General features: G+C 43.0%; 1 protein-coding gene across 1 annotated transcript in view; it reads left to right on the top strand.

Annotated features, from left to right (window-relative positions):
- The window catches only part of LOC137658684 (DNA/RNA-binding protein KIN17-like), a 52,817-nt gene extending 32,454 nt beyond the window's left edge, over nt 1-20,363 (top strand). The window contains exon 2 of the mRNA XM_068393662.1: nt 17,752-20,363. Coding sequence (XP_068249763.1) covers nt 17,770-18,957 — 1,188 coding nt within the window. The 5' untranslated portion in view covers nt 17,752-17,769 and the 3' untranslated portion in view covers nt 18,958-20,363. The remainder of the gene's footprint in view (nt 1-17,751) is intronic.
- The last annotated feature ends 613 nt before the right edge of the window (nt 20,364-20,976 follow it).

The following is a 20,976-nucleotide window of genomic DNA, read 5'->3' as shown; positions in this document are numbered from 1 at the left end:
TATATTTTAATGTTTTGTTTATATGCGACCTTTCCTGAGAGTAGGCGGTCCTAACTTGGAAACCGAAGTTAAACAACGTTGAGCCCTTTAAATTGTAAATAGCTTTTAAAGAGCTAAGGATTTAAAACTTTTTAAATGAAATATTTTATGAAAGAATTTCTTTGAATAGTCTTCGTACTGTTTTCAAAGATGAACTAACGTTTAGTTTATTTATACTACGCAGTTTGCGCTCTATCGTTACGATAGAGAGAGAGAGAGTATCACGGTTTCACTTTGCAGAAAGAGTAAATCGATTCTGACGTTTTGTTCAATCTTCTTTCAAAGCTTAAATGTTTTAAATTCTATTTTAAAGGAACTTTTTAATTGAAAAACCTTTCAGTTTTTTCCTTTGGTCAAATAACATGTTTTTTTGACGAAATGTAATTGGGCTCTTCACTTAGGTGCGAAATCAAGAGAGAAAGAGAGAGAGAGAGATAGAGACGGAGGGAGAGAGAGGAGAGAAAACGTTCCGTTCAAGCGGGTAACGTTGTTCTCGAGTTACTCTCGTCCCTAGTCTCTGTACGGGGAGAAAGGATAAAACGTTGTTAGTTTTTTATTCTCGTCCCCAGGCTATGTGCGGTGAGAGATTGAAAACGTAGTTTTGAATGAACTAGTGTTTAGTATCTTCCCAGCCACTGAAATTTTTATCTTAAAATATGTTTTCTGTTTTTTGCTGGTATTAATGAGCTTGCATTATACGACTGATTTCGCAATTACTACCTTTTGATGAGGGTAGAATTGCGTGCTTCAGGTAGAAATCAGTAAAAGTTTCGATTTCAGTGAAATAAGTGCAAAACAGAAAATCGAAGTGATAAAGTGATATTGCGCAAAGTGTTACAGTGTTGCGTCCGAGGGTTCGTCTGTTCGTGCCTGTCGTTCACTTAGTCCGGGACCTCTTGCAAGCTCCCAAACCAGGGGAGAAGTAATGTCGAACGACTTATGGGTTCGAGAGGCCTTGATCAACGAACAGACGTTTTCCCTCTATGGTATCGGGTGTATCTTACCAAGATCTCCCCTACCATAAGGCGAGAGAGACGTTTTTTCTCCTCGTCATCCGAAGGCTTTTCGCATAAGAAACCTGTAACAAGGTTTCGAAGCCCTTAAGCGAAAGTCAGTCCTTTCAGGACAGGTCCAGCGTCCTGGTTCCAGACATTAGGACAGCTCTGACCCTATGCAGTCATCGGGAAACTGCTCGCCGCCTAACAAAAGCGTAACACAGACTCCGAGAGTCTTTTTTGTTGGCAAAGTGTTGCGGTCACAGACGTTACCCTCGTCTCTTACCACAACCATTTCCGTTGATCCTTAATGGGTTGTACGGCAAGACATGCAGAATATGCTTGCCTCCCTTATGGAAGACTATTCTGCCGATTAGTCCGTTGAGTCTAGCCGTTTATCTCATCGATATCCTGGCTTTCAGCCAACCTAACGTTCCTTTGTGCTTCCTGTTGACGTTGGCGTAGCTAAGTCACGTCAGTCAGGTTGTTTAGAACCACACTCGATGCGGTCTCGTGTGGATTTTCAGCCACATTTGGACATTAGGCCACTTGCTGATGCTCCTGTTGACGTTCAGGACGTTCGCTAACAATCGGAGTTGACTTGTTTTGACGCTCTGCGTCAACTTTCGCATTCTAGAGTTGTTTTGACTGCTCAGTCTAGGCAGTCAAAGCAGTCTCGAGTGGACGCTGTGCGTCCTCACACACCTGTTGTGGTTGACAGTTCAGTTGTTGACAGTTCACAGACTGTCAAGCAGTTACATGACGTTGCGTCCTGGTCCGCTACTAATGCACCAGTGCGTGTGGACTCTGCTTGTAAAGCATTGCCACCACGGTAGGTCTCTCCCTTGCTTGAGACTCAGCTTTTATCGGACAAGGTTCCTGTAGATGAGGAAGTTGCTGTTCCCCCTCCTACTGATATTCCCTTGAGGACTCTGTCAGACGGAGAGGAGCCTAAAGCTGCTTAGCCCTCTATGGACTTTAATTAAATCATGATGATTTTTTTAAGGATCTTTGTCCGGATCTTTTTGTAACTGCTGCTCCTCGTTCGCCTAAACGTCAGAGTTTACACTAGGCCTAGCTACTTCGAAGCCGTTGTTTATAAGCTAGTGCTCTCTCGCTCTCCTAGAGAGCTTTACGTTTGCTAGGCGACTGGTTTATCACCAGGAGGAGTTTGGGGGATACAGCCTTTGCTTTCCCTTCTTTTAAACTGGCTTATAGAGCGAGAGTCTGATATGACACGAGAGAAGTTCTCGGCTTGGGAGTTCATGCCTCTGCCCAGATAGACTTCTCAAATCTCGTAGACTCTCCCTGGCGCCTGGCCAGGAGACACTCCAAGTTTTTTACAGGTCAACTTCACAGCTGTTTTCGAGCCTTTGAAGTTTTGCTGTACAATTATGTCATGCATAAACAAGGCTTTCAGGGATGGAAAGCGGTACCGCCTCAGTCACTAACCCCGTCTGTTGCCGCACCTGCTCCCGTAGCCCTAAATGGGCTTTGCTGCAAGACATGCAGTCCAAGCTTGCGTCCTTGATAGAGGACTTTAATGCGGAGAAGGTTGCTGCCGAACCTTCTGGCCAACAACCTTCCAACCGGTCGGTTGTGCGTCCTGTTGACGCTGAAGTAACCTTCTCGCGTCTACCAGTTGAGGTGGTTCCTCCACCGATGCGACCCAGTGTGGGTTGCCAGCCGCACGTTGACGTTAAGCGACGCTCGGAGGTGGTTGTTGACGTTCAGGACGTTCAACAACCAGCAGAGGTGACTTGTTTTGATGCGGTGCGTCAACCTCAGCAACCCGGTATGGTGTTGACTGCACAACCCAGACGGTCTAGACAGTCTCGGGTGGACGCTGTGCTTCCTCGCGCACCCATGGTTGTTGACAGTTCACAGACTGTGCAGCAGTTCCATGATGTTGCGTCCGGCTCCGTCACGCATGCACCAGTGCGACCGGACTCAGCGAGCCAGACGTTGCCCACTCCGTTGCCGTTTCCTCATCAGTTTTCGGATGAGGAACTATCTGATGAGGAAGTTGCTGAACAACAAGACGATCAGCCCCCAGAATAGATCAAGCCCTGCTATCCATCCAGAAGATGCTGAAGAAGGAACGCTGCTCAGTCAGGCTGTGGATGAGTCTGGTGGGGACGCTGTCATCCCTGGAACAGTTTGTATCACTAGGAAGACTACACCTCCGTCCTCTTTAATACCATCTGGCTTTTCACTGGAAAAAGGACAAGACGTTAGAAGCGGTCTCGATCCCGATTTCCGGAAAGATAAAGTCTTGTCTGACTTGGTGGAAGGACAATATCAACCTAAGAGAGGGTCTTCCCCTGGCTGTTCAGACTCCCCACCACGTTCTCTTCTCGGACGCATCGGACTTGGGCTGGGGCGCGACACTGGACGGTCGGGAATGCTCAGGTCTGTGGAACTCGAGTCAGAGGAGCATGCATATCAATTGCAAGAAGCTGTTGGCAGTTCATCTGGCCTTGAAAAGCTTCGAGTATCTCCTTCGAGGCAAAGTGGTGGAAGTAAACTCGGACAACACCACGGCCTTGGCGTACATCTCCAAACAAGGAGGTACCCACTCACTGACGTTGTACGAGATCGCAAGGGACCTGCTCATCTGGTCAAAAGGTCAAGACATCTCCCTAGTAACGAGGTTCATCCAAGGCAACTTGAATGTCATAGCAGATTGTCTCAGTCGGAAAGAGCAAGTAATTCCAACAGAATGGACCCTCCACAAGGATGTGTGCAAGAGACTTTGGGCCACTTGGGGCCAACCAACCATAGATCTCTTTGCAACCTCGCTGACCAAGAGGCTTCCAATCTATTGCTCCCCAGTCCCGGACCCAGCAGCAATACATATAGATGCCTTCCTCCTAGATTGGTCACATCTGGATCTCTACGCATTCCCACCGTTCAAGATTGTCAACAAGGTACTGCAGAAGTTCGCCTCTCACGAAGGGACAAGGTTGACGTCAGTTGCTCCCCTCTGGCCCGTGAGAGAATGGTTCACCGAGGTACTTCGATGGCTAGCAGACGTTCCCAGAAGTCTTCCTCTAAGGGTGGACCTTCTACGTCAGCCTCACGTAAAGAAGGTACACCAAAGCCTCCTCGCTCTTCGTCTGACTGCCTTCAGACTATCGAAAGACTCTCGAAAGCTAGAGGCTTTTCGAAGGAGGCAGCCAGTGCGATTGCTAGAGCAAGGAGAGCGTCCACCATTAGAGTCTACCAGTCGAAGTGGGAAGTCTTCCGAGACTGGTGCAAGTCAGTTTCTGTATCCTCGACCAGTACCTCTGTAGCTCAAATAGCTGATTTTCTCTTATACCTGAGAAAAGGACGATCCCTTTCAGCTCCCACTATCAAGGGCTACAGAAGCATGTTGGCATCAGTCTTCCGGCATAGAGGCTTAGATCTTTCCAACAATAAAGATCTTCAAGACCTCCTTAAGTCTTTTGAGACCACCAAGGAGCGTCGTTTGGCTACCCCTGGATGGAATTTAGACGTGGTGCTAAGATTCCTCATGTCAGACAGGTTTGAGCCGTTACAATCAGCCTCCCTGAAAGATCTCACTCTAAAGACTCTTTTCCTGGTATGCTTAGCCTCGGCTAAAAGAGTCAGTGAGATTCATGCCTTCAGCAAGAACATCGGATTTTCGTCAGAAAAAGCCACCTGTTCGCTGCAACTTGGTTTTCTAGCCAAAAATGAGCTACCTTCTCGGCCTTGGCCTAAATCTTTTGATATTCCCAGCTTATCGGAGATCGTAGGCAATGAACTAGAAAGAGTCTTATGCCCTGTTAGAGCTCTAAAGTTCTATTTAAAGCGTACCAAACCTTTACGAGGCCAATCTGAAGCTTTATGGTGTTCAGTTAAGAAACCATCTTTGCCTATGTCAAAGAATGCTTTATCATACTTTATCAGATTGTTAATACGAGAAGCTCATTCACATCTGAGTGAGGAAGACCAAGCTTTGCTTAAGGTGAAGACGCACGAAGTTAGAGCTGTAGCAACTTCCGTGGCCTTTAAGCAAAATAGATCTCTGCGAAGTATAATGGACGCAACCTATTGGAGAAGCAAGTCAGTGTTCGCGTCTTTTTATCTAAAGGATGTCCAGTCTCTTTACGAGAACTGCTACACACTGGGACCATTCGTAGCAGCGAGTGCAGTAGTGGGTGAGGGCTCAACCACTACAATTCCCTAATTCCATATCCTTTTAATCTGTCTCTTGAAATGTTTTTAATGTTCTTTTTATGGGTTGTCCGGAAGGCTAAGAAGCCTTTCGCATCCTGGTTGATTTGGCGGGTGGTCAAAGTCATTTCTTGAGAGCGCCCAGATTAGGGGTTTGATGAGGTCCTGTTGTATGGGTTGCAGCCCTTGATACTTCAGCTCCTAGGGGTCTATCAGCATCCTAAGAGGATCGCGAGGCTCTGTAAGGAAGACGTACTTATAAGGCAGAGCAATCGTACAAGTCGACTTCCTTACCAGGTACCTATTTATTTTGTTTTTGTTATTTTGATAACTTCTAAAATGAAATAAAAACTCTTAGCTCATAAAATGTAAACATATTTTACTGGTCTCTACCCACCATCCTGGGTGTGAATCAGCTATATATTCACCGGCTAAGTTAAATATTTAAAAATGATATTTTAATTATACAATAAATTTTTGAATATACTTACCCGGTGAATATATAAATTAAATGACCCTCCCTTCCTCCCCAATAGAGATGCAGTGGGACGAGGAGAAAATTGAGTCTTTGTTTACATGGAGCTTGGTATCTGGCCGACAGCTGGCGCTGATGGGCACACCCGCAACCTGTATAGCGATCGCTGGCGAGTTTTTTTGTACAGTTTTTTGTCTGTCGAGCAACAGAGTTGCAGCTATATATTCACCGGGTAAGTATATTCAAAAATTTATTTTATAATTAAAATATCATTTTTCATTTATTCCTTCGTCCCCATACTTCTTTCTAGCCAATGTTTCTAACCGACATACATACATCGAGATTGCTTCACCCACCTTCATTCGTGCTTCATCAAAATCATTTTTTCGCTTATACCTAACACTACCTTTCATACGTTTTACCTGTTCAATTATCCTCTTCTTTACACTTTCATACTCAACCTCTCCTACACTCATTATCACCCCATACATCGTCAACAAATATCCTGACAAAAATTCTCCCAACTCCCTAGCCCAAACTCTCTTACTATCCCCATACTTAGCTTGACAAAACTTTTCATATTCCCTAAAGAAGTCATATACATCCCTACTGCTATGTTCATTAAAACTTTCACACCTAGGAACCTCTCTCATAAACACCGTCTTACAAACTTCCTCTACTTCATTCTCACTACTATCTTCACTGTCTACTCCCTTCTTGTTGCCTTCTTCTTCATTTGAATACAATGAATCTAGTTCTACACTCAAAGTCCTATCTTTAACTATTCCCTTCTTACCCTTTTTCTTACTTACCACCTTCACCCATTCTTGATCATCCTCACTCACACCCTGACCTTTCTTCTTTTCTTTCTTCACATTATCTTTACCTTTCTTCTCATTCTTCCTATCACCCTTCGTTCCAATCTTACTATGTCTAGGCCCTTTACTTTCAATATCACTATCACTACCTTCCCCATTTTCACTTACCCTATCCTCTTCCACAATCAACCCGTTACCAGAAGCAGAAGCCACTCCTCCGACTGCACCTTCACCCATGACAGTTTTCATCATCCCCATGACTTGCCCCATCATAGCTTCCATTCGTTTCTCATTTTCTCGCATCCTCATCTCAACACCCTCTTCCACTCTCTCTACAGTTCCCTTTAAATCCCTAAGCTCCTTCTGCATCGCCGCATTCTCCCAGTTCAACCTCTCATTCTCTACTAGCAACCTCTCTTTCTCAACTATCCACATCTGCTCCCATTCTTTATAATGCCGCAATTCCTCCTCCAAAGCCTCGTATTTACCTTCCATTTTTCTTCAACCTTAATCCTAATTCCGTCCTTCGTCAAAGAGTCCAGCTTCAATCCCAACTTCAACAGTCGTCCCTGTTCGGACGCCAAATTTATGTTGCGGGATGTAAACAAACACAAACCCCCACACCCTTGATCACTCTTACTTCCAAAATATCCCACAACACAAACTTTCCCCTTACTTTACTTTAAACTGGACTCTTAGACAGAAGGAAAATGAAAACAAAACATAACCTTAACACTATATTCTTAAAAGTAAACGCAATCATAAACCAAAAATAAACACACTTATCACTAATCATAAACAATATTAAATATAAAACCGTAATACCATTCAAATAAAAAAACCCTAACAACTTAAAATTACCACACCCCAAAAACCAATATTTGTTTATGTGTGGAACTCTTTATCCACCCTAGGGCCAACAATCCTTTTCGGCCAAAGCCACAACTCCCTGGCAGACGCAACACTGGCACAATCTGCTATAACTGCCTCACTTAATTTGGCAGTCTATATCATCATCATCATCATCATCATCATCATCATCATCATCATCATCATCATCATCCTCATCAATAACAGCAATCGAAATCGTAATTGTAATAAACAGGCCAGGTCGTCAACAGTTGATCAATCCACTAGAGCATTCTAAACACAAGTTCCTTAAGTAAGCCAGGTGATCAATAGTCAAATTCAAATAAATCTTCTCCCCAAAGGAGGAATCACGGCCTGCCAGAATAAAAAAAGAAAAACACTTATGAACACTCCTAACTAACTTAACTATCGCACTATAATCAAAGATAAACAATAAACTTTCTATCATTCACGAACGCGCCTAACAAAAAATGAATAAAAACAGTACTTACTCCGATACAAGAAAAATCACTAAATAGCCGGCTTTCGAAGAACAAAAAAAATAACAACCGACTCCTTCTACAGTCGGAGATCCAATGCTTTTGCCCAAGACATTCATCACCGCCCTATCCTAGCTAAAAAATGTAAACAAACAACCTCAAATATACCGACAGTCTTTCCAACAACAACCATTCGCTAATTACTCTTGTCTTCGGCGCGCACCGCGGACACACAAACACACGCACACACATACTCTCTCGCGCACGCGCGATCTAACAAACTAAAGCAAATGAAACTCTCTCTCTCTCTCTGACAAAACTAAAGCAAATAAACACTTTCTCTCTCTCTCTCTCTCTCTCTCTCTCTCTCTCTCTCTCTCTCTCTCTCTCTCTCTCTCTCTCTCTCTCTCTCACAAAACTAAGCAAATAAACACTTCCTCTCTCTTGCGGTTTGACAAAACTCAAGTAAATAAACACCCACACTCTCTCTCTCTCTCTCTCTCTCTCTCTCTCTCATTAATGACAATGCTAAAGCAAATAAAATGTCTCGATTTAACAATACTAAAACAACTTCCACTCTCTCTCTCTCTCTCTCTCTCTCTCTCTCTCTCTCTCTCTCTCTCTCTCTCTCTCTCTCTCTCTCTCTCTCTCTCTCTCTCTCTCTCTCTCTCTCTCTCTCAATTTGGCAAAAAAAAATAAATTAAAATAAAATTAATCCTCCACAACCTCAGATACTTTTCAGCGTCGGTTTTCCAGGCCAAGTGTTCGGTCCTTTATGACTGGTGTCATGGAAGGGGATTCTCTCCCTTCGATTCCTTTACTTACACAAAGTTTGAGATCACTTGTCCCCCGTTGGATCTTAACCTTCTCCTGGGAATGCGGTTTGGGTCCTTCAGTCCCTGAAGGCCCCTCCCTACGAACCTACAGTATATGCCAGGCAGCAGATCGCTTCCTTACATGGAATACGGCCCTTTCATTGGGCTTTGACCAAGAGAGTTAGTGTGTTTTATGATTAATTTTCTGATTTATCCTACTCTAGGAGACGAGGAGAAGTAATCCTCAGTGATGTCCCTGAGTTGATTGCCAAGACTCAAAATCTGAGTGTGCTGTACCCTAGGGCACAGCCCATTCCGGATAGAGAATCTTCGTTTGGTAACTGAAGACCCTTTCAACTGGGGTTTTACCCAGTGAGGAGTCCGTGGTGTTACCTTGAAAGAACGACACCAGCTCGCCTCCGTGTGTCGGCATTGTTGACCAGCACGAGGAAGGTCAAGAGGAGGATTACAAGAATTTCCTTCCCCTCTGGGATTGAATGGCTGTTGAGTTTGCTCTCAGTCTAGATCCTTCTCCATCCTAGGTTCCAGAGCTTGTTACGTCAGTGGCGTTGCTACGTCCATGGCATTCAAGAAACTACTCTGTGGCACAGATACTGTAGGTGGGCATGTGGAAGCGTCAATCGACCTTCACGGTCCATTACCTGCAAAGACGTAACCCACAGGACCATAGAGACCTTTTCCATCGGTCCTGTGTTGGTCGCACAACAAATGGTGTAAACACCTCAGGCTCCTTGATGGACAAGTAGCAGAGGGTTGAGGGCTGAGGTTACCCAGGTTAGTGTAAGGTGAATGAGTAAGAATGACTGGCTCCTTTCTTCCTTTCACCTTCCCCCCCCTGGGGAAAACAGCTCCACTAGCCTCAGCATAGCTGACCTCACCTCGCTGCAGGTAAGACTTAATTCCCTTGTGCTTCCTAAGTACAGTGGAACCTCTACATACGAATGTCCTAACATACGAATTCTCCAACATCCGAAGTAAAATTCGACCAATTTTCTGTCTCGACACCCGAAGTGTTGCTCCAACATACGAAGTAAACAATACGCGTACGTGTGGAATTTTCTCGAAAGTGTCAACCGTGGTTTGTTGTTGACGCCGCTAGACGGCAGCACATCGGAGGGACGCCAATCGAGCGTCGCCTTGATCAGTCCACTCATCTCGTGCGCATCGTGTGGTTGTTCTCTATTCGCTCAGATATTAAAAGTGTTTTGTTCCGTAACCGAAATACAAACCACGCTATTTACATTGGGCATTACTTTTGGCGTAGCTGAAATGGCGAGCCATTAGATTTTTAACGTGGGTTATCTACCCCCTCGCTAGTTAGTGAGGGGGTAGGGGAGGGGTAGCTAGCTACCCCTCCCCCCTCACACACCGGTGAACTGATTCACTTCGCTTTTGGCTCGGGTGGTGGGCAGACGTGTCTGCTCTCACCCTCGCTTGGCAGCCATCAATGTTTTGTCTTTACTTAATTACTTACTTTTTCTTATAATTAATATATATATAAACATTCTTTATGTTTATGTATATATTTGGGTACAGAAATATAGTAAGTTTCCTTTTCAGTGTTTGTGCTGTGTGTGTGTAGTGTACGACAACGTCACCGCGTAGTTCCAGGCCACTGCGGTTGCACGTCATGGGGCACGGTCTCTTGGTCCTTCGGTCGTTCCTCCGGCTCCCGATATTCAGCCACCGTGGGGAATCGTCATCGTTGGACTTTCTCCATTCATCTGTTTTCCCCACTGTTCCTCCTTCCCTGCGGGGAACTTGGACTCTCAGCGAAGGGAACGTGGGAGTTAAATTGACTACGGTCTCTCTCTCTCTACTCGAGGTCGTTCACCCTTTTACTACTACTACTGTACGTACTATTACGGTAGCCTCTTTCCCGTTGCGGGTTGAGTTACTATTCCGTTTATTTGTCAATTATTTTCAATGAAATATAATTGTATTTGTTAACTTTTCAGATTCTGTGGAGAGCACTTCCCTTCGGGGTTCAGTCCTTCTTACTATTTGTGAACATTCTTAAATGAATTACATAATTATAATTCTGTTTTTGTTACAGTTCTCCGCCCTCCCCCTTCTCCCGTGAATGTCAGTGGGGGAGGAGGGCGCATACTTGATTTGTAATTCTTATGTTCCTTTTTCCTCGGGGTTTCTCTTCGGAGTTCCTCCCGGGGGAATTTCTGTTAACTAATTATTTATTTTATTTTCCCAGTTACGATCTGGTTTCGTTTCCCTAAATGAGCCATCGAAGCAGAGCTGCCCTGTTTGTGCCTTGGAAGGCAGTCTGCTGTTGCTGCCGCCTCTCTAGGACATCGTCATGGGCGTGTTCCCTTCTCTTAGAAGTTCTCCCATGACAACTGTCAGCTTTTTAGTTCATCTTAGAATGCTCAGGAGGTTTGCCTCCAGGGGTAGGTAACTTCCCTTCCGAGGGAGGTTCCCTTCCCAGGTATGAGTTTTTTCCCTGCGGGGGGAACTTCTCTAACCTTAATAATTCCTGGTTGGATTTTCCTGGTCCTCGGGCGGTTATGCTCTTGGTGCTGAGCGACCGCTCTTGTAACCATGCTCAAGGGACTGAGCGGTTGCAAGCCCGGACCATGGAATTTCGTGCGACTATGCTCTTGGGGCTGAGCGGTCGCACCTGCAGCTATGCTCAAGGGGCTGAGCAGCTGCAGGATCAATCTTGTGACCTCTCGTTCGCGAGGGAGGCCACTCATTAGGACTCCTCTTTGGAGGATTGCTCCTTATAGGTCAGCTTGCTGATCCAACGGCCCTATGGGGCGCCATCATCAGTGTCTTCTAGTCTCTTCTACGAAGTGTTCACCTCTCTCGTTTGCGAGAGAGGCCACTCATAGAGACCCCTCTTCGGAGGACTGTTCCTGTTCAGACCAGCCGGGCCAGGCATTTTCTTCTCTTCGGCGGTGATGTGTGTTTGACTAGGCATCTTTTTCCAAAATAGATCGGTTTCATCACAATTGGAAACTTGCTGCTCTATATAGCTTTCATCTCCACGATCTTTTCGAACTTCTTAACAAAATCGTTAGCAGCCTTGGTGTCCGAACTTGAAGCCTCTCCGTGCCGAACAACTGAATTAATCCCGTGAACTCTCCCCCGTGTCACCCCCAGACCCCGCTGCCTTCAAGTCACAATAGATAGCGCTGGCCTTCTCGCAAATGATCGTTTTAGTGATTGTATCGCCAACAATCTCTTTGTCCTTTATCCATATTAACAAAAGACATTCCATCTCTTCCAGGGTAGGCCTGCGATGTTTTGAAATAATGGTGATCCCCTTCGATGGTGTGACTGCTTTAATAGCTGCCTTTTGCTTGATGATCGTCGAGATCCTAGACATATTCTGCCCATACTATTTAGCCAGGTCACTCACGCACACTGCGCTCATGTTTTTCTATAATTTCTTGCTTCAATTCTAATGAAAGCATTGCCTTCTTCCTTTTCTCACCACTACTAATACCTGTACCAAAAGTAAGCCTCCTAAGACCCATGATTATACGTAAAATAAAAAATGAAACTTGAAAAAAGGAAGATAATAAGCACTGTTAATAACGGATCGAACAGGGTACAACCACACGATGCGCACGAGAACAGAGAACTGACCGACACTCAATAGTGTCCCTCCGACGTGCTGCAGTCTACCGGCGTAAACAAGAAACTACGACCGCGTATGATCTACATCGGATGTTGGAGCATGACGTCGGCTGTCAAGACGAGAGTTCGATCGAATTTTACGTCGGATGTTGGAACAATCTTATGTAGAGGTTCCATTGTACCAGCTCAAGGTGCTGTGCTGTAGTCTTTCTACAGCACCTCATGTTTTCACCAGAGTGTTTGCCCTAGTGTCATCTGGGGCACACAGGATTGGCATCCGTCTCCTTCATTATCTGGACGACTGGCTAATCCTAGTAGACTCAGTGTCAACCCTTCTTCAACATCGAGACAAACTTCTGAGGCTTTGCCAAGATCTGAGGATCATGGTAAATCTCGAGAAGTCCTCCCTGCTTCCTACGCAGAGACTGGAATACCTAGGCATGATAATAGACACCAATCTCCACAAAGCCTTCCCATCAGACGACAGAATAGCAAAGCTGAGGAAGGTCGCAAGACCCTTTCTCAGACGAAAAGAACTTCCAGCCCAGACATGGTTACGTCTCCTCGGTCACCTTTCATCACTGGTCCGCCTAGTTCCCAACGACCGCCTCAGGATGAGATCTCTCCAGTGGCGACTCAAGTCCCGGTGGAATCAGACTCTCGATTCCCGGACATCCGGAACCCCATGGGATCATCAGAACAGACGGACCTCGAGTGGTAGGTGGCAGACGAGAATCTACGAAAGGGAGTGGATCTTCTCGTCCTCCCTCCAGATTTGATGCTGTTCTCAGACGCTTCAAATAAAATAGGATGGGGGCTCACGTGCTGCACCACACGACCTCAGGCCTCTGGTCAGTCAGAAGAGTACCTCCACATAAATCTCCTAGATATGAAGGCCGTCTTTCTGGCCCTTCAACAGTTCCAACAGTTCCTGGCTGGCCACTCGGTGGAAGTGATGAACGACAACACCACAGTAGTGGCTTACATCAACAAGCAAGGCGGTGCTTTATTGCAGCCCCTATCCCATCTAGCAGTATGGGCCAAGATTCACTCGATACCTCTATCGGCACGCTTCATTCTAGGCAAGAGGAATGTGCTCGCCGACAACTTGAGCAGAGCATCTCGGATAGTGAGTACCGAGTGGTCTTTGGATCATCTAGTAGCCAATAAAGTCCTGACTTTGTGGGGTTCTCCGACTGTGGACCTCTTCGCAATGGCCCTGAACTTCAGGCTCCCGTTATACTGTTCCCCACTCCCAGACCTCAAAGCTCTCTAGCAAGATGCCTTCCAACAACGGTGGGACAACATCGACGTTTATGCCTTTCCCCCGTTCTGTCTGATGAGGAGGGTACTCAATAATGTCAGAACATCAGTCAACCTTTCCATGACCCTCATAGCTCCGCTATGGCATCATGCGGAATGGTTTCCGGACCTCTTGCAACTCCTGACGGAGTCTCCAAGAGAACTCCCTACACCAGGCACACAGACAAAATTAATACGATTTAACAACATAACACAAGATGACATCACCAGAATCATCAAGAGAGCAAAGAAAACAAACTGCACGATCGATCCTATGCCAATATCTGAAGTAATTGGAGAGAGAGACTTTTCTTGTCTAGCCGAAATAATAACGAGAATAGCAAATGCAAGCATTGATGAATGTAAGTTTCCTAAATCTGAGAAAATGGCTATAGTCACACCAGTTTTGAAAAATGCACTGGACTACCAGGAATTAAGCTCATATAGACCTATTTCAAATCTATCCTTTGTCTCAAAAGTGCTTGAATATGTAATTCTTGAACGACTAGTCAGCCACTTGAAGTAATAGAAGCTTTGCCTGACAACCAATCTGCTTACAAAATCTATACTCTACGGAGACAGCCATCTGCTCTGTTGTAAATGATATGCTAGAAATGATGGATGAAAATACATGTGGTATCTTAATACTGCTCGATCTCAGTGCTGTTTTTGATACAGTGGTGCATGAACTGCTACTAAATGATCTATGGTCCGTCGGCATCGAAGATCAAGCCTTCGAATACCTAAAAGACTATTTGATTGGTAGAAATTACTGTGTACAAATTGGAAACTCTCATTCATCATATGAACCCTTAAACAGAGGGGTACCCCAGGGGAGTGTACTTGGCCCAATCTTATTCTGCATCTATACTATTGGTCTATCGAAAATACTACAAGGGTATGGCGTGAAGTTTAAACTATTTGCAGATAACACACAATTTTACTTCTCCATAAATGATATACATGACACTACTGAAACTCTACACCGAATCCTTGATAGTGTTAGAGAATGGGTGACATTTTAACAACTAAAATTAAATGAGAACAAAACTGAATTCATGGTGATGGGCAAGAGAAACAGCGTGAGAAACTTAGGTGATATTCAAATGAACATGAATAATGACTTGGTGCCGATATCTAGTAAAGTTCGAGATCTAGGTGTATTTCATGACTGTAACCTGTCTCTAAATGCCCAAATAAATAATGTAATAAAAACTGCTGGTTTTCATCTAAGAAATATTGTGTTTATAAAAAAGTACCTGGATGAAAATTCTGTAAAGAAACTTGTGATAAACTGTGTTATTACCTGGATTGACTACTGCAACTCTATCTATTACAATTTACCAAAAGTGCAACTTAAATTACAAAACATAATAAACAGAGGAGCAAGACTGATAAAAGGTGTCTCACCTAGAGAAAGGACCACCCCTATACTAATCGATTTACACTGGCTGCCGATTAAAGCGAGAATTGCATTTAAAATATGTACAATAACCCACCAAGTTATCAGAACTGGGTGTCCAAAATAAGAGAACTGCTTTATATTGTGCAGCCAACAAATTGTGTCGACACGAGAATAGTTACAGATGGCTTCAAACTGTTGGAACCTAGATTTATGTCTACTTCAGGCTCCAGAGCCTTTAAATATGCGGCCCCGAGACTATTTAACAAGCTCCCATGAAATATTTGAATGATTGAAGACATTAAGGCTTTCAAGAGGAAACTGAAGACTTTCTTATTTCATTAGTCCTTTAACAGTGACGATTTAAGAGTAAATGAACAATACGCGATCTGAAACGTTAAATACTCTGAACGAACAAGGTTAAACGACAGTGGAGGTCCTGTAGAGAGTGGGGTTCCCCTGCTGTATGGGGCCGGAAAAGCAGACATCAAAGTAAAGTAAGTAAGTAAGTACTCAAACAACCTCATGCCAACATATTCCATAAAGCCATAGCTTTGCTACGACTTCACGCCTGGAGACTATCCAGTATCTCCTCTCTCAGAAAGGATTTTTGCAACAAGTTGCAATCAGGATGTCTGGACACCTGCGAAAGTCATCAGCAGCAGTCTACCAGGCAAAGTGGAAGGTCTTCTGTGGTTGGTGTTGTGGAAGGGGTATCTCTCCTCGATGCTTTATTCCAGCAATAGCGGAGTTCCTCGTATATTTGTGGGAAGAAATGCGCCTCTCAGTCTCGGCGGTAAAAGGCTATCACTCAGCCTTAAGCCTCGCCTTTAGACTGAACGGAATGGATATTTCTGCATCGCTAGAACTTTCCTTACTCATACTGTCCTTTGTCTGAAGTGAAACCTCCTCCATGGAACGTGGTTCGAGTTCTCAGGTCTCTTAAGAGATCTCCCTATGAACCATTACGCCAGACAACAGATCGCCATCTAACTTGGAAGATGGTATTCCTGCTAGCTTTGGCTTTGGCCAAGCAAGTCTGTGAACTCCATGGTCTCTCATACGACATCGCCCATTCAAGGGGATGGGGAGAGGTAACGTTCAGCTTTGTCCCTGAGTTTATAGCCAAGACTCAGAACCCGGGAGTAGCGGATCCTTGATTCGACTCCTTCCGTATTTTGAATCTTCGTTCTGTAACAGATGACCCTGGTCATCTCTTGCTCTGCCCAGTGAGTAGTTTGAGGCTGTACCTTAAGAGAACAGCCACAGCCCATCCTCGTGGGCCTGCACTCTTTGTCAGCACAGGAAGAACCAAGAGGAGGGTCACCAAGAACACAATCTCAGCATGGATTCGCAAGGTCATAGATCATGCACTGAATCCAGACCCTCCTTCACGTCGCCCCAGAGCTCATGATGTCCCTGGCATTCAAGAGGAACTTCTCAGTGACGCAGGTTCTTCAGGCTGGGGTGTGGAAACGACAAACTACATTCACATCCCACTACCTGCAAGATGTGATCCACAGGAGACTCAATATGTTATCTATCGGTTCGGTGGTGGCTGCACAACAGCTGGTATAATACCTCAAGCTCCTTATTGGACAAGTAGCAGAAGGTTGAGGGCACTGTTATCTGGTTTTAGTCTGCGTGAAAGAAAAGGTTTGACTGCCTCTTATCCTGTTCTTCATCCTCCCCTCTCTTGGGGAAAGCAGCATCATGGGTTCTCTGCACAAGCTGACCTCAAACCACTGCAGATTAACCATGCTCCCTTGTGTTCCTAGTATTAAACTAATACTGTTGCATCCCAATACCCTGGCGAGGTGGTATTGGGAAAGTCTTGGTTACAATAGTTTTTCCTACTGAAGACTCGGAATAACTTTACCTAGATGGTCATACTTCTATATATCTCAACACACGGCTTGCGTAGGCAGCGGACCTTTCGTAGCAAGGTTTTAGCAAGGCGCAGGGACCCCTTATTTTTTAGTACTACTATACTCAGATAAGGAACCCCCAGGTAAAAGCCGAAAGCCCAGATTGGCAGTGACGTCCGCCCTTCCTAATGTCACCCCTAAATAAATAGTGTTGGTTTGTATTTTCGTTACAGAACAAAAGACAAGTTTGTAGATAATTTGTATTTTTCTTAACGATACAAACCTTAGCTATGTATACAAACTTGCCCGCCAGCCCTATCCCCCTTGAAGTCCTACCTCTTAGCAAAGTGAGCTAAATCACCGGTGTGTGAGTGGGAGTGGTAGAAAGCTACCCCACTCCCTACCCCCGCTAACTAGCGGTGTGGGTTGTTAACCCTCACTAAATTTTAATGGCTCGTCGTTTTAGCTACGCAGAAAGTAATACCCCTAAATAAATAGCTAAGGTTTGTATCGTTAGGAAAAATACAAATTATCTACGAATTTGTAATTTTTCATATACCCCATACAGTACTAGCATAATACAAATACTGTGTCCATAACTGTTCACATTATCATTATATTATTATTATTATTATTATTATTATTATTATTATTATTATTATTATTATTATTATTATTATTATTATTAATAGTACAGTACTAGCAAAGCTACAATCCTAGTTGGTAAAGCAGGATGCTATGAGTCCAAGAGCTCCAACAAGGAAAAATAGAAAGGTTTTCTTCAAAGTGGTAGGTTCCTGAACAGTCATGATTCTGTCATTTAGATCTACAACACCATATTCTATTTATATTACCTGAGTATTAATTTTTTTCTTTTATATTCAGGCAAAAAAACTAAGCAAAATGGGGAAGACGGAGAAAGGAACACCGAAGGATTTGGCAAACAAAATGAAAGCCAAAGGCCTGCAGAAGCTTCGCTGGTATTGTCAGATGTGTCAGAAGCAGTGTCGCGACGAGAATGGCTTCAAGTGCCATACCCTGTCAGAGAGTCACCAGCGTCAGCTGCTGCTTTTTGCTGAAGACCCAGACAAATATCTTGATAGTTTCTCAGAAGAATTTATGGAGGGTTACACTAGCTTACTCAAAAGACGGTTTGGAACTAAACGTGTGCATGCTAATAATGTATACCAAGAATACATTCAAGACAGAGACCACGTACACATGAATGCAACCCAGTGGGAAACACTGACAGATTTTGTCAAGTGGTTGGGACGTGAGGGGTACTGCGTTGTTGATGAAACAGAAAAAGGTTGGTATGTTGCTTATGTGGACCGTGATCCTGAAACTATAAAAAGGCAGGAAATGCTTAGAAAGAAGGAAAAGTTTGAAAAAGATGAAGAGGAACGAATGCAGGAGTTTGTAAACAGACAGATAGAACTTGGACAACTAAAAGGAAAGAAAGAGGAAGTGGTATATACCGAACTGAAGCAAGATGAAGAGGGTAGAGCATTGGGTCTTAATTTAAAACTAAGTACAAATAAATTGCCCATAAAAGTGAAGGCAAATGTAGTCAGTAATGTGCTTGAGGCAACATCTAGTAAAAAAAGAACTCATATGCAAAGTAAAACTGACTCAAAGAAACAACGCACTGCATTAGAAGAAATTATGGAGGCAGAAATGATGGAGAAAAAAGCAAAAGAAATGGTAGCCAAACAGCTTTCTGCAGAGAAAGATGTACGAAAAGAACGCTCTTGGTTACAGAGGGATATTGTTGTGAAGATTATCTCAAAAGATCTGGGGTCAAAATATTACAAAGTGAAAGGAGTTGTTAAAGATATTGTTAATGGTTATGTGGGGGTGATTAAACTTTTAGAATGTGGAACAACTCTCAAAGTTGACCAGGCAAAATTAGAGACTGTAATTCCTTCTCCTGAGAGGAAGGTTCTCATTCTCAATGGGAAATATAGTGGTAAGGAAGCCATTCTTAAAAAGATCAACGAATCTTCTTTTAGTGCGACGGTAGAGCTGAAAGATGGAAAAGTTTTGAGTAGTCTCCCATATGAAGATTTTAGTAAACTTCACATACCTTGAATTTGTTGTCGAATGTAATGGTATAGCCCTTAAAAGATAGCTAAGTGTTTTAGGATCTGTGACTTAGGCTACATAGTAGTATATAGCAGATTTTTACATTTGATATCTAGTTCAAATTTACTTGGCAAAAGCAATGTTTTCATTTATATGTATCGCAACAAATAAAATCATCAGATGAGAGAGAAGCCTGTGTGTATGTGAGTACAAATCATAATTTTTCCCATACCCTATTGCTGATGCAGGTTATGAGTGATTCTTGTTATAAGTAAGATAAGAATTCAAAGAATAGAAGGTAATTATCTGTCTTGCATTATTTCCGAAGAGACCAATTTCCACTGTAGGGAAAAAAAACCAAAGATATTGTGCAATCTATAACATATACCTGTATATAAAATCATTCTGAAGAGATTGTAATTATCTCTATGCCTCCTGAACGGCTTATTATTAATCAGGAAATATAGTAAGCAATTTTAGCAATGTGCTTACTTGAGGTTGTATTGAATGTGCATATGGCTTCATTAGGTTCATTCGTGTGTGCAATTTCCCTATTTTTCCACCAATTTCATGAGATTATAGAGACTGATCTTAAGTAAGAAGCTTTGGAATCTAGCAATCAGTTTATGTAAGTTGTTTATCTTAAATATTTTGGCTCAATTTAGGAAATTCCTCGGATAATTTTTGATTCCTCTAGTGGTGCTACAAACAATTTTTAAAAGTAGAGAGCTTCTTACACTTTTTCACTATCAAGCATGACATCAAGTTAGATTTGTTGAAGAATCTGAGTGCCATTCTTTCATAAGAATTGGGTGGAGATGGTTCAGAGATTGTTACCACACAAAGGTTTTGATCTAAGAAGCCTAAAGTAGATTCAATACATTGAAAGTAATTTTTAAGATTTAAAATAAATATAATTGTACGAGTTGCTTGGTTATGGCTATCTGGGATGTTTACAGTGTAGGGTATTTGAAAATATGTATGATACTAAAATTAGAAAAATTAAGAGCTTTCATATTACCACGGTTAGTACTGCCAATGTCTTGCTATTTAAGAAATCCCAGATATGACGTCTGCATATGGGTGCTAAGATGTACCTGACTCCTAACATAAATGAAATTTTTATGAATTAGGATAAAAACAGAAGCAAAACAAAATTTATTTACAGTATTCGAGTCATGGCAACAATATTGAAGATTCTAGACCTATGTAGCATTAAACAAATCCATTCATTGTTATACGGTGACTTGTCAATGATTTTTGTAATTCCGTTTCTCTGTAACATAAGTTTAGAAAAGATGTTTGTTCCATAACTGGAATACAAACCAATGCTATTTTTATACTCTAGTAGCACTACTAATGGCTTTGTATGCAATTGTATATCCAGAGTTAAACTCTTCAGGGATCCACTAATTGAAGGTCCAGGAACAATCTTTTGTTGGTAACACATTTCTCACTGACGGCGAAATAGCCGAAATGGCCACGCCCCTTTTGGTCATTGTACTGCCATCTGCTGCAACTAATCTCCGGAACTGTTGGACATAGGAGGCTGCTTGACCACTCAAAATGTGCAGAATGGCCACATTATGGGGAACAGTAACACACTTTCTTATACAAAAGTCAATGGTTTTTAACATAATTACCAAAAAGCAAATTCAGCATGAACTGCCATAGGTGTATATGTTTTGTTTACTGTTTTCTGATGACATATTATTTTACTTTTGATCTCGCTTGCTTTTATTAAAATTTTGTTCTTCTAAACATTAACAGGTAAATTTTAGCATAAAAAATTTTCTTTACTTAGTTACCAGTTTTATATAAATTACTATAACATGAACTCCTACACGTTCAGTTGGCTATATAGATTTTACAAGTACTGAAACTGTTATTTTTCCAGAACTAATAATGATCATACCAAATTCCTTCTGGCAGCATAACAATCTGATACTTTTTTCATCATCTCAAGATTAAACTTGTGCAGTAAGGCATTCAAGTTCCATCAAAAGCCAGAAATCTGATAATCTG

Source organism: Palaemon carinicauda, chromosome 19, assembly GCF_036898095.1.
Source record: "Palaemon carinicauda isolate YSFRI2023 chromosome 19, ASM3689809v2, whole genome shotgun sequence".
Taxonomy (NCBI): Eukaryota; Metazoa; Arthropoda; class Malacostraca; order Decapoda; family Palaemonidae; genus Palaemon; species Palaemon carinicauda.
This window is presented reverse-complemented; position numbering and strand designations above follow the sequence as displayed.